At 44.9% G+C, this 13,594-nt stretch overlaps 1 protein-coding gene across 1 annotated transcript; it reads left to right on the top strand.

The window, feature by feature from the left end:
- Positions 1-905: 905 nt before the first annotated feature.
- LOC141149936 (perilipin-3-like) lies at positions 906-11,974 on the top strand. The gene is made up of 8 exons (XM_073636931.1): positions 906-1,064; positions 1,300-1,386; positions 5,968-6,163; positions 7,451-7,533; positions 8,159-8,444; positions 9,032-9,231; positions 9,327-9,446; positions 11,459-11,974. Exons 1-8 carry the CDS (start codon positions 921-923, stop codon positions 11,795-11,797), a joined length of 1,455 nt encoding a protein of 484 aa, XP_073493032.1. The 5' UTR covers positions 906-920; the 3' UTR covers positions 11,798-11,974.
- Positions 11,975-13,594: the final 1,620 nt, after the last annotated feature.

Genomic DNA, 13,594 nt, shown 5'->3' on the forward strand with positions numbered 1-13,594 from the left:
CCCTGTGTCTGGAACTAACTTAATCCCGCCCCAGACCCAGTTTATAAGGGCAGATTCCTCCCCTCCCAGGTCTGGGTGGGCAGTGTTGCATGCTTAGGGCTCCTGACCAGAGAAACCTCCCACTTGCTCTCAGACATAATATTTCTATTACTGTGGTAACCAGACCCCTGGGGTGCCACATTTACAGCCGTCTGTCTGCCCCCTTAGGCTAAGTTCACACAGCGTCTAAAAAATTATCTTAGTATTATCCATAAAAAATGGTCAATTTTTATCTCACTTGTCACCACAGAAGTCAGTCACTAAGCTCAGCGGTGATGCCAATGTAGTTGGCACAAGCCAGTGACTGGCTGCAGCGCAGTGCCAGTGTGGGGAGGGTGACTATAGCTGTTTGTTATTCTCTACATATACAAGTCTGTGGGGAAATAAAAATGAATCCCAGACAATCCCTTTAAGAGGAGCATATTTTTGTATAAGACCACAATGGCTGGCGGACTGATCGCGGGTCTCCTGATCTGAAATATGTGTCTATGGGGCCGTAAGTTTGGGAGACCTCTGGTTAGTCTGGGCATTGCGATCCACATAAGGGCCATGAAATAGTCCTGTGTGAACTCGGCCTAACAGGGTCATCTGGTTGGACCATACCAGTTTTTGGACATGTGAAGGCCTTGGGCCAACCTGTCTGCAAATGGATAGCCCATGCTGGTGAAGCACAGACGTGTGAATTGCTCATGTTCCCCAAAATAAGTCAACGGGGAAGGGGGGCATCAGTGTTTATTAGTAGCCATTTATCAAACAGCAATGTGAACAGTGCCATTAGGAGCCCAGGGCCGGAGGTTGTACACACACTGTGGGGGAGGTAGTTGCTAGTGGCAACCAGCTCTTTCTCAGGGGGCAGCCTGACTTCTGACCAGCTCCACAGTATGTTCCTGAACCCCGGCATTACTGGGCAAGTCTCCTCTGCTGACTCCCCCCAGTCCGCCCCTTACCCCGCCCTGGGAAGAGGACGTCACCCTTTATATAGCGGCCAAGTGTGCGGAGGTGAGCAGAGGCAGAGCACTTCGTGGGTGAGTGAGGAGCGGCCTGGGACCTGCGCGTCCTACCCGGCTCTGGGTGGATTGGACACACGTGGCCGTCTGTCGTGTATAAAGTATTGTAGTGTCGGACCCCGTGACTTTCTCCCCCGTGACTTTCTCCCCCGTGACTTTCTCCCCCGTGACTTTCTCCCCCGTGACTTTCTCCCCCGTGACTTTCTCCCCCGTGACTTTCTCCCCCGTGACTTTCTCCCCCCTCTGTCCTCAGGTGAAATCTCGGCTACTAATCTCTGGCATCATGGCAACTAACGGCGCGGATGACGGTGCCCCGGTGTCGGAGAGCCCGGAGCTGCAGGTGAGTGTGAGGCTGGACTCTGCAGCGCAGTGCGCCCTGTTATCTCCGCCATCAGGGCACTTATTAGACGTGGAGATCACAGCTGCCCTTTGTATCCTTCCCTCAAGGACGACATATACTTGGTTAAAGTGCCCGATCACATAGTAGGACTGTAGTGAGACCAGGTTCCCTGTGGTAGAGCTGCTCTAGATCTTCTCTTATGGCCATGTTCACATGTACAGTGGAATCTGTGGCACAAGTTGTCAGACTTGTCACTACATCTTGGTGTCATGGAAACCATACAGTAGACAGGACCTCTTATATAAGTGTCTGATGGAATGTACACTGCCTCAGCTAATGTATAACTGATGACTTGATCAGTGGGGTCTGCCTACTGGGACCTGCACTGATTGGCTGACTAGGCAAATCTTATCCCTGTTAGAATGTAACCTCAGTGTGCTGACTTACCCACTGCTCCATTCACTCCCTATGGGGCTGCACTCAGCCCTTTTCCAGCAGTGGCGGCTGACCTCTGTGCCATTTTGTAATGGTTCTCAAATCTGGTGTTCAGGATCGGACACCCACCGATCAGGATAGGTAATAACTTGTATTCCTTAGATAACCCCCCCCCCCTTTAACTCCTTCATGACATGGCTGTATTTATGTGTGGTGAGAGTGTAATTCTACAACTGGCACTTAATTACAATGTTCAATATATGGTAAGCATAACCTAGCAATGATTTTCCAGGTTGGTAAAACTTTCCCTGTACTTAGTCCCCCTAGGGGACTTGAACCCATGATCATACTAATGCTTGTGGTATGTTGGGGGATGGAATCATGGTCTTCACTGAACACCACCTTCTGGCAGATGTTCATAGAAGTACTGGCATGAGGGTCTACAGCAGACTCTTATGACAACTCATTGACAATTGTGCATGGAATAATGCCACCCTGCTGGTGCTGTGTAAGTGCCACTGTCATATCTGACAATGACATTTAACAGGCTTACAGCATGGAGTGGAGCTCTGCTCATGTGACTGTTAGAGACAGATGATGGCTGAATATCAGACATCATATGCAGGCTTGGTTCCTGAGCCCATATCAGTCAGGGAGCAGGCATATAACATAACTAAGTCATGTTGGTAAGGGGTGAATGTTTATCAAGATGAGGTCTTATCTAATACATGGGGTGTAAGGGTGCCCATAAATAAGCATGGCATGGAAAGGGACATTGAGATGTTGCCAGAGTCTAGATAATGTATCCTAATTAAGCAGGGTGACTAATACAAAAAAACTAGAGCGTCTAAGATTCTACAAGATCTTTCTTTGTTACAAAGAAATGTGTTCTTTACCACTGGTTTCAGAAAAAAAAACTCAACTCCCTACAGAAAGGATTGATATACTGAATAGAAGTGTAGCTATTTCTTGAACACTTGTATATCTACAGAGGGCTCAAGTGATAAGCTTACTTTCCATGTAGTACATGTATGTCAGGATTTTTGGATAATATGGGATCTTCACTAGCCACCTGCATAGTCCATCTTGCTGCCAGGAACTGTTCTCTGCCCAGATAACAGTACGTCCAGTTCCTGATGCAACACCCTTATAACAGAACAACTACAGTACTTGTTCCTATGCTTTGCATGAAATCTCCTGCATTATCCAGGACTAACCATGTTACGGTCCAAATGTGATCACGTTGAGGGTGTTGGTCCTGTCATGTGGACCTGATACAGATATGGTTTGTCACTTGATAATGTTTTTTTATTTAATGCAGAGCCTATTTCCCAAGGGTAGAAAATGCAAAGCTCTGTTCTAATGAGTGTCCAGGAATTTGCTTTTTGTGAGTTCCATCTTTAGAGACTTGGAATAAATATCCAAAACAGGAGTTGCATAACTGGTGCAGCTGGGTCCTATTGACTGTTATGGGGCCTTAATAGGTTATCTGCATGTTTTTGAACAGGAGATAAGGATTATGCATGATGCCCTACATCCAATAGGATGGCCCTCTACTTCTGTCCATTGATCATGCAACAGATCTGTTTTAGACACCATTCTATTTGTCTGTTCCCATAGCAGGACCAACAGGATTCCTGAGCTCGGTAGTGAACCCTTTATTGTACAAGTTGTGTCTAATAGTGTATGTGCCTTAGAATGGGTTTCTTAACACTTATAGCCTTCCTAGGAGCATTGTTTCCTCCTTCTCAATCCTTTATCATGGAAATTGGTCACAATCTACATTCTCCCCATAAATAGGCCTTGTGTGCACACCTTCTGGAGAGAGGGGAAACATTGCTGTTAAAAGGGCAATCCCTTCTATCTTGCCAGGTTCTTTCTGTGGCCCCAGATGGCTGCTTTGTCCTGTACTGGGCACATGGAATAAGGAAAAGTACAGGAGGACACTCTAGTCCTTGACTTGTAGCTCCCATCTTTGGCAACTTTAAAGTTTTCACCAAGATCTCAGAACCATGTAGCTAACACCTAGCACTAGGTTTGGCAGTACAGAATTGGCTTGTGAATCAAAACATTCACTGAGGGGTGGTGGGGCAGGGGGTCGAGTCCCAAAGACTTAAATGCATTCCTGAATGCAATCTCCCTTGGCGATGACATTAGTTCTTATTCTGCTCCCCTTAGTATTCAGGAATAACATGAGCAAAAGCTGTCCACTTTTGACCTGGTAATAGGCCCCCTTTAACCTCCTCTGTACACTTATAATGGGAATGGTGTTCCCACAATATTTCCACTAATTCTGTATGTTGGCCCAATCCTATTCCCTGAACCTCCCATGTTGGTGGTGACATGGGCGCGGAGCGTCTCTCCTCCCTCTGTATTGGCTTGTTTATATAGGTGGGTGTCTCTCGGGTTACTAGGTAGTGTTACACTCCATCACATCTGATGGGGCTCGGCTAATGTACTGGGCTAGACAGCCAGCTTGTCTTTAAAACTGAAACTCTCTGCAGTGGAAGTTGAGGGGCCATGCTGATAGTAATGTGATAATGCTTCCCACAGGAATCCCGTGGCTCCTGGCAGTTCAGTGACCTGTCCACATGAGGACATGTAGAGGATTGAGTCAGACTGGAAATTGTGTAACAGCTGCCAATGGGGAGGAATGTACAGATGACACAAGTCACCAGCAAGAGTCTGTATAATGTAATGGGAACCTGTTAGTAGGGTCCCCTCTCCTAAGTCATCTTCATGGGCATGTAGGTCAAAGGAAGCTGAGTGGAATATCTGATCTGATGTTTTATTCCACAGAAATCACAATTTTTCTTATATAAATGAGCTGTGCCAGACATGAATTTAAGTGAATCTGCTCCAGAGATTATTTTAACCACTTTACCTCATAATTTTTGCACTTTTCTTTTTTGCTCCCCTTCCCAGAACCATAACTTTAAAAAAAAAAAAAAAAAAAAAAACTCTAACTCTTTAATTGCCTCAGTAATCTCCTTGGGAGACTTGAAGCTGCAATTGTCTGCCTGTGCTACACCTAGCAGGGCTGAAGAAGACGTACAAGGGAAGGGCCTTCTGTAAACCCCCAACTATCATGACAACCCATCGGCGCCCCATGATCACGTGATGAGCATGTCTTGTGATGCGCTTCCGTCAGGTGCATGTTAAATGCCACTGTCAGTTTGACAGCGGCACTTAGCAGCTGAAGGTGGATCTCAGATCCACCTGCAGATGTTAAAGGCACATGACAGCTGATCAGGTCAGCTGTCATGTGCAGGGGAAGATGCAGGCTCTGCATCAAAGGCAGGGATAATTTGGACATGCCTAGACATCCAAGGTTGTTAAAAGGTAGTTACCAGTTTGAGACATGTAACAAAAGTAGAACTGAAGTTTATCACAGCTCTGCTGTATTGCAACCCTGTCTGCCTGTGAGATGGAAGCTGAGGAACCTGCAGATGTGTCAGGTATAATCACACACAGCTCTGCAGAGAGCAGCCATTATAGATCACACTGATAACTCCTCCTTTTATTTAAAATCCTCTCCTGGAGGCAGATTCTCATGTAGCTCAGTGTCCAGCACATAGCCTGGGAGAGGTAATTTACATATAAGGAATACATGGATTTCTGACAGAAGACCTCAAATTAGATACCAAAGTATCACTTTATTCAGCTTCCTGTGATCTGCATGCCCATATAGATGGCTTAGGAAGGTTGGTCCTACTGACAGACCTCCTCTAACATTGTACAGGGGGAATAAATCACTGGAGTGATGCTCCAAAGTGAAATAACATCTCAACTGTTACAGTGAACCAAATACAAGTGCTATAGCCTAAAGGATTTTTCCCAGGAATATTATATACACTTTCAGACTGAGGAGTTCTGGTTTGCTCTAAAATGTCAGAGCTGACCATTCCTGTTACAGTCCCACACGTGGCAAGAATCCACAATGGCTTTTTGTAATCAGGATGAAAGTTCCTTTTGCTCTACACAGGCTGTGAAAAGACCCTCCCCATTGTTAATTATAAGGCCAGCTCCTGTTATGATGCACATCTTTGGTTCCTTGATCAGAGTAGTTCACGCTCTTTATAAAATGCATATTGCTTTTCTCTTGTCTTCCTGGGTCAGCAAAGTAAATGGTATATTCTCCCACAGAATGTGGTGGACCGTGTCGCACAGCTACCTCTGGTCAGCGCTGCTTGCAGTGTGGTGAGCTCTGCGTACAACACTACTAAGGATAGTCACCCGTACATCCGTAATGTTTGCGATGTGGCGGAGAAAGGAGCCAAGACCTTAACTGATGTTGCTGTGACTGGATCAAAGCCTCTTATAAGCATACTGGAGCCACAGAGTAAGTGTAATGTGTACCTGCAGTGATCAGTGTGAAGGATAAAGCTGCTCAGATGCTTAGCGAACTCCACATAAGTAGGTACTGATAAACAATACGTAACAGGAACGTGTCATTAGCTTTATTATGCCGGCTGTGCTATTGCAGCCAAGTAAGTTTTGTTTATAGGTAAAGGCCGGTGGGGGATCTTGCACACTAACAGTAGCATGAGTTCTGAGAAGGGTTCATCAGCCCACTTCTGACAGCTTGTAATTTATCTTCCATCGCTCACTTGTGTTCACATAAAGGCTAATGCTCACCTTTTGTGGTTAGAACTCCGTTGAGGATCTAAAGCTATGTTCACACTTTTTTTTTTTTTTTTTTTTTTTTTTTTTTTTTTTTTAAATTGTCCCTTTGTCTGTTATGCATGTACACAAAGTTCAGTGAAAAAAAAATCTCCTTCTGGTTAGGGGTTTTTTGCCACTTTTATTACTTTTTATGGGTGAAAGTGACATCTCTAGTTTCCAAAAAAACATGAAGGGCCCAATCCTGAGCTATAAAAAAACAAACAAAAAAAACTAAATTCTAGAATCTCATACTTTGCTGGTACTGCAAAAGGCATCTGAAAATTTGCAAAAAAAGAACCTGAAACCATGGTGTGACCATGGCCTTAAACAGAAAAGCTAAATTCTCCTGCTAGAATGACCTCACTGGGTTCTTAAAGGGAATCTGACACTTATCTGACCTCTAATGGCATACAGGTGATAGAATTAGAAATGTAAATGTATGCCTCATATTGGGTCTTGTTAGTCAATCAAGTTTCTGATGCTTGCAGACCAGGCCCTGAAGAAATCCCTACCTTTTGAACTATGCTTCCCTCCCCTGCATGTCAGTGCCCAGATTTGGCCATGGCAACTGCACATCACAGGGCACTGTGACATGCAGGGGAGAGGGGAGACATTATAATTGCCACAGGAGGTGGGGATTTCTTCAGGGGCCCCAGGCCTGCAAGCATCAAACTTGACTGATTAATGTAAATCTATACCTATCACCTGTATGCCCATATTAGAGGTCAGATAAGTGCCAGGGGGGTGACAGATTCACTTTAACACTTCATTCTGTGGCCACTTATGTGTAGGGAAACTAGCTCAAAAGACAAACTGAATTTTTAAGGAAACAAAAGGCATGAAATGCAACTTTAAAATAAATTAAATGCCTGTGTTCATTCTTTTAAATGTTAACCTCTCCTCCCAGTTTAGATGGAATTCAGAACTAAAATGCATATTAAAGATACTGTTCCATTCTTTCTAGTTGCCACTGCTAACGAGCTTGCGTGCAAAGGTTTAGACAAACTGGAATCCACACTACCTATTCTTCAGCAGCCAACTGAGAAGGTAAGGTCTGACCAAGTATTTTTCTGTACACTTTTTTTTTTTTTTTTTTTTCTTACTATTTGGAATCAAAATTAGGTTTTTCAAGCAAATCCTTGTTCAAATACTTAAGGTGCTGTCCAGGTTGTACTTGTGGGCATTTAACTTCTCTGAATGTGGCCTTATAGTGCCATGTTCTTGGTTATTTCCATTATGTACATCTGTCATATACAAAGGATATGCCGTAGATATGGGTCCCATTAATGGAATCCACATTTATCAAGAAAATTGCACTGTTTCATGCTTTTCAGAGTGGTTACATTTTCATACACATGAATGGGTATTTTGACAATATCTTGTGAGCTGGTTACTCTTTATGTATAATATAACTTTACAGTGTTTATCCTTGAGATTGCAATTGGCTGGAATCACTCCTCCATGAGTTGGTCAGTGTATGTGTTTATACACTAGCACTGGATGCTATACTTATACTTGCTATGCTATACTTTTAGTGGTACAGGTGTATGTAACAGCAGTATGGCCATTTTTAACAAATTATCTTAATTAAGTGTTGCGCTCTAACATGATTATGTATTGGACCTCTGTTTTAAGCCATCAACAGACCAGACATTTATCTGACTTTCTGCAGGTTGTATCAGACACAAAAGGGCTGGTGACTGGAGCACGTGATGCAGTAGTTGGCGCTGTAACTAGCACTGTGACGGGTGCCCGTGATACAGTCACAAGTGCAGTGTCTGGTATAATGGGCTTGGCGGCCAGTGCAGTACAGGGAAGCGTGGATGCCACTCGGTCCGTAGTCTCAACAGTGAAGGACACACAAGTAGGCCAGTTTGTGACCAGCAGTCTGGATACAGTCCTGGGAAAATCTGAAGAGTGGGTTGATCATTATCTTCCCATGACCGACGAAGAGCTAGGTAAGTAACGATTAATACAAGTCTGTTCCGCACTTGGCAGGGTGGCTTCACTAGTGCTGCAATCACGTGTACTACACGAGTGGCACTCTTAGGATCTCTTGTAGAACCCGACTGCTTGTTTCTCAACCTATTAAATTTACTATATGGCAATTATGCTTAGTATATGGGCTTAGATGAGATGCATTCTCAATTGCTATATTTTAAACATAAAAAAAACACTCTGGTTCTGTTTTACATTGGAAAATTCCAATTTATGATGGCAGGAGTGTGCACCATCCCAGTTTTTTAATCATACCATGTGGTACCTATTTTCCATGCTGTGCATGAAAGGTCATTGTACTGTTTGCACTTGGCCAATAGTTGCCCACTTGGTGAGGGACTCCTGGCTTGCCTTGCCAACATTGGTACTAGTGAGGCCTCATGTTGAGTTTAATCCTATAACTAGCAGTGCAGAGGAAGTATTGAGTAGGTGCCCATGACAACAAACTGCATCTTACAAAGTACTGCTGAACACTAACTTAATCTGGTCATGCCTGACTATGGAACAGTGTCTTCTTTACATCACCTTTTGGACTTTTCATTTACAGCTCAGCTGGCCTCCACTGTAGAGGGGTTTGAAGTTGCTCCAATTCAACAGCAAAGAGAACAGCAAAATTATTATGTTCGTCTGGGTTCTCTGTCCTCTCGTCTCCGTCACCGGGCATACGAGCATTCTTTGGGCAAGGTGAGGAGTGCCCATGTCAGCACTGTGGAGACCCTAGCACAGCTGCGCCAAACTATTGACCTGGTAGGACTCTCTAAACCATTAGAGGCTAAATACACTTCTACCCCCCCCCCCCCCATCTTCATAGTTCTAATAAAAATGGGCTTCTTGTTTGTTAGATGGAGATGCTCAAGAACAGTGTACATGGTGGCCAAGAGAAACTGCACCAGCTGTGGCTTGATTGGAGTCACAAGCAGTCTGGAACTGCGTCTGTGGCTGGTGAGGGAGCACCTGAACAGGTAATGTGAAAATTGAACAAGTCTATAGAGAAGTTATGAGAAACAGACCTACACACTAGATCAAAATGAGTACAAGAATAATCTGACAAACTATTTTGTCCATAATTAGTGATGAGTGCAAGCGCTTGTTACACACATTTACCTAGGGTGCACAGGTGACATGTTCGAGTCCCAGTGGCCACATGTTTCGCAGTTGTTAGACAGCCGCAAGACATGTGGCTGTAGGGACTCTCATGTCACCCGAGCACCCGCAATACTCTGCATACCCGAATAGGAACGAAGAATAAGTTGACTTGATCTTGCCTGCATGGGCTCTTGACTCCTGATGCGGGCGACTGGAAACAACAAGTGGTGTATGTGCTGATCTTGCTGCCCTTTGGTGTGCAGATGGTTACAAAATCTTTGTTTCCTGAATTTGATTTCCCTGTTCCTAATTTTAATCTGGCTCATCTATTAATGCTGTGTAAAGGGAATCTGTCACCAGGATGTGTGCTAACTGCACTGCATGTCTCAACAGTGATTCACTGTCCCAAGAGTCATGTAAAGTTCTGAACATTTGGGCAAAACTGCTATTTAATATCATCACACCACATTAGCCCTTATAATTTTCATGTCCAAGAGTGCACTCAGTAATATACAGTCTTGGGGAGGGAGGGCCCATTCACACTTGTATAAAAACCGTACCAGTGCCATTAGTGTTTCCAGTATGGCAAGATTACAAGGCTTCTCCTATACTCTGCAATGTTAAACGCATATAGCACATGTATGCCATCTATGCTGTACATGTTTTACACTGACTTATATTGGCCACTGTCAGTTTTCTGATGGCACAAATGACATTGTCTCTGGTTTTCATAAACATGGTCTGTGTTAAAGTGCACAGCAGCATGGGTTCTAATGGGTACATGTGGCATCCTATGCCACATACTGCAAACACTGGCATGCGAAGGAGGCCTTCAACAGGGAGAGACTGTGCCAGCCAAGCCCTCTTGGAATCCTGTGCTCAAACTCCAGCACAAGGACATTAACAGGAATCTTGGCTATGGGGCATCTATCTCCTGCCCAAGTCGGTTACTGGGCATGAACTGGATGGGTTGGAAAGGACAAGGTTGGGACATGAATTGGTTATCTGGACTTGAATTTTGGCAGAAGAGACTATACATTGCTGAGCTGAACACTTGTTGGACTAGTCCTGGCAATAGGAATAGGTGGCACCACAACATTAAATTTACTTTGACCATGTACAGAACTTTAAAAAACTGGGGATGATGAATCTGTTAAAATACATACAGCATCTGTCAGGGTTATAGGGGTAAATGTTGGAAAATGGAACCTGGTACCAACATTATGTGACTCTGACATGTGATACTATGTGCTGTTAATTAAAGGACAAATTGGCTACAAATGCATACTGTTAGCCTGGAATGCTATCAAACATTGATGCCATCTGCATAAAATACAATGCATTGTAGATACTATAATTCCTAAGACTTGAGTGAGCTGGGGGTAGTGTTGTTGTTAAAGGGGAATCTGTCACAAGCCCCCCCCCCCCCCCTTACTTTCCCCACTGTATACTCTGGGCCAAGAACTTGGTCAGCCTCCAATTGTGCTAGTTCTCCCACTTAAACAGGAGAGAGGCCTGTAATTGACTGTAAGGGGAATTGGTCATTCAAAGAATGGGGCTTTGTGTGAACACTTTGTTCCCCAATATTTTATGATGGGTCAGACTTGCACCCGTGCTGAATGTCTAAACAAAGAAGGCTCAAATCCAATGAGCACTAACCTTCCCACTCCCCCACCCTGTAAAGCTCTGGCAACACCTTGCCTCTGATTCTTGGTATTAATCCCTTGTCACTAGCATCTTATAGGGAGCTTGATTCATAACTACATGTCAAAGGCACTGTTGGGAAATTTTGGATTCTCATTCAGTGTTTGTAAATTATTGTGCTGACATAAGATCAGAACTAGTAGATTTAAGCTTGATTATGTGCTAATGTCACCTCTTCTTGCAGCCACTAGATTCTCGTGTGCTAGCCATGACCCGTACACTGACCAAGCAACTACAAACCACCTGCTTTACTCTGGTATCCAGTGCACAAGGCCTGCCAACTAACATACAGGACCGAATGCAACAACTGCGGCAAACTGCTCAAGACTTGCATGCTTCCTTTTCTTCTGCTGGCTCACTCAAAGATATCTCGGCAGGAATTCTGACTCGAAGCAGGGAACAAGCCACAAAAGTCCAAGACCATGTGAATGAGCTTCTAAGCTATGTAGTTGCAAACACTCCATTAACATGGTTGGTGGGCCCTTTTGCCCCTCAACTGGTTGAACATCCAGCAAATGCCTGAAATGCCATAGGTGATCCCGATGTCCCAAATGTTTGCACTTAATTTTGAAGGTGATATTGTGTGACTCTTGCAATTTGGTATTCACTGCTTTTCAATTAGTACTTGGGTAACCTACTTCTTCAATTTTCACACTTTCTGTACTTTTATGGCACGATTTATAAAAATATGTTCTCTGCATTTGTGTGGGTCTTTTGTTTTTGTCATGGGTAGAAGAGAGAAAATCAGGTTTATCAAGTAGGCATTAGCAACTGTTCCCTTTTTAATCTAATTTGGTGCAAAATCGCATGAGATTTATCTCCTGAGCTCCCTCCACGCATGGTAGATGGCTTTTATACAGCCAGCATCTGCCCCTTGTAGCAGCATTTAAATGGCACAGTTGCAGGGCATGTGTACACAGACTTCATATGTCCTACCTTGCTCTGCCTATGACTTAAATGTGGGGCACTGAAGCTTTCGTCTTTGTACCCTTGTTGACCTCAGCCACAGGCTACACGTTATAGAAGACTACAGTATTTATATTCACTGTATACTCAAATACTACAGTATTACAGCCTATACTACATGGCGTTCATCTGATCCCTTAATGTGAACCTTACCACTTAATTATAGGTACATAAGAGCACCAACTTACCACCCAAACAAGCTGTTAAATCAACAGAAAAAGAATGGTAACACAATTGCTCTTCCTCTCACACATCCATTAAACTTCAGAGGTCCCCAACCGCCGGTCCGCGGACCAGGACCGGGCCGTTGGGGGTTTTTCAGCCGGTCCACGGCGCCGCTGACAGCTAGCTCCACGGCCCTGCGCCTGGTCAGAGCTCGCTCTGTGTGGATTTATAATGTTTTCTGCCATAGCCGTCACAGCTCCCGGCAGAGAACATTATGCAGGACGGGGTGGGGCGTCGGGCGGGTCTTAGTGACGCAGCCCTCCACAGCACAGCATGGTACCTGTTGTACGTCACGGGGCGGGTCTTAGTGACGCGGCCCTCCTGCACAGCATGGTGTGTTCCTGACGGGGTGGGGCAGCAGGCTCTCCTCACTGACACGCCCCCGGCAGAACATGTTATGTGGGGCGTGCTGGGGCAGCAGACTGGCTTCAGTGACGTGGCTCCCAGTACCGGTGTTCAGTGTGTAGCGCTGCTAAGCAGCAGCGCTGTATACACTGACGCTCAATGTACAATGCTGCTACTTAGCAGCGCTGTACACCGAGGTCCCGCCAGCATCCTCCCCATACAGCGCTGTCTGGTGCATGTAGCAGTGCTGTACACTGAGGCTATGTGCCCACGTTGCATTTATGAAGCAGAAAATTTCTGCTTCATTTCTGCAAGTCCTCTCCCGGAAAAATGCATGTGGAATTCCGCACGCATTTTTCGCGCGTTTATCACGCGTTTTCCACATGCGGAATTGCCTTGCGTTTTTTATGCATTGAACAAAGGCAATTCTGCTTGCGGAAACGCAAAATTAAATGACATGCTGCGGATTTTTGAACGCAGCATAAACGCTGCGGAAAAATCCGCAGCATGTGCATAGAACTTGCGGAATCCCATTGGGGACCATGGGGTGCGTGTTACCAAGCGTTTTACAAGCGTTTCCGCTGCGGAAATTCCGCATCAAAAACGCTTGAAAAATGCTACGTGGGCACACAGCCTGAAACTCAATATACAGTGCTGCTACTCCCAGAATGTGCTCAGGCAGGAGCAGGGACAAGCAGGTCATGTGTGTCCAGCGCTCCTTCCCCTCCTGCTAGCTGCGAGTTGGAGGGGGAGGGGCTCTGGATGCTAATGGGCAGCTAGATAT

This window comes from Phyllobates terribilis, unplaced genomic scaffold (assembly GCF_046119375.1).
Source record: "Phyllobates terribilis strain yellow unplaced genomic scaffold, ASM4611937v1 Scaffold_1__5_contigs__length_1240528914, whole genome shotgun sequence".
Taxonomy (NCBI): Eukaryota; Metazoa; Chordata; class Amphibia; order Anura; family Dendrobatidae; genus Phyllobates; species Phyllobates terribilis.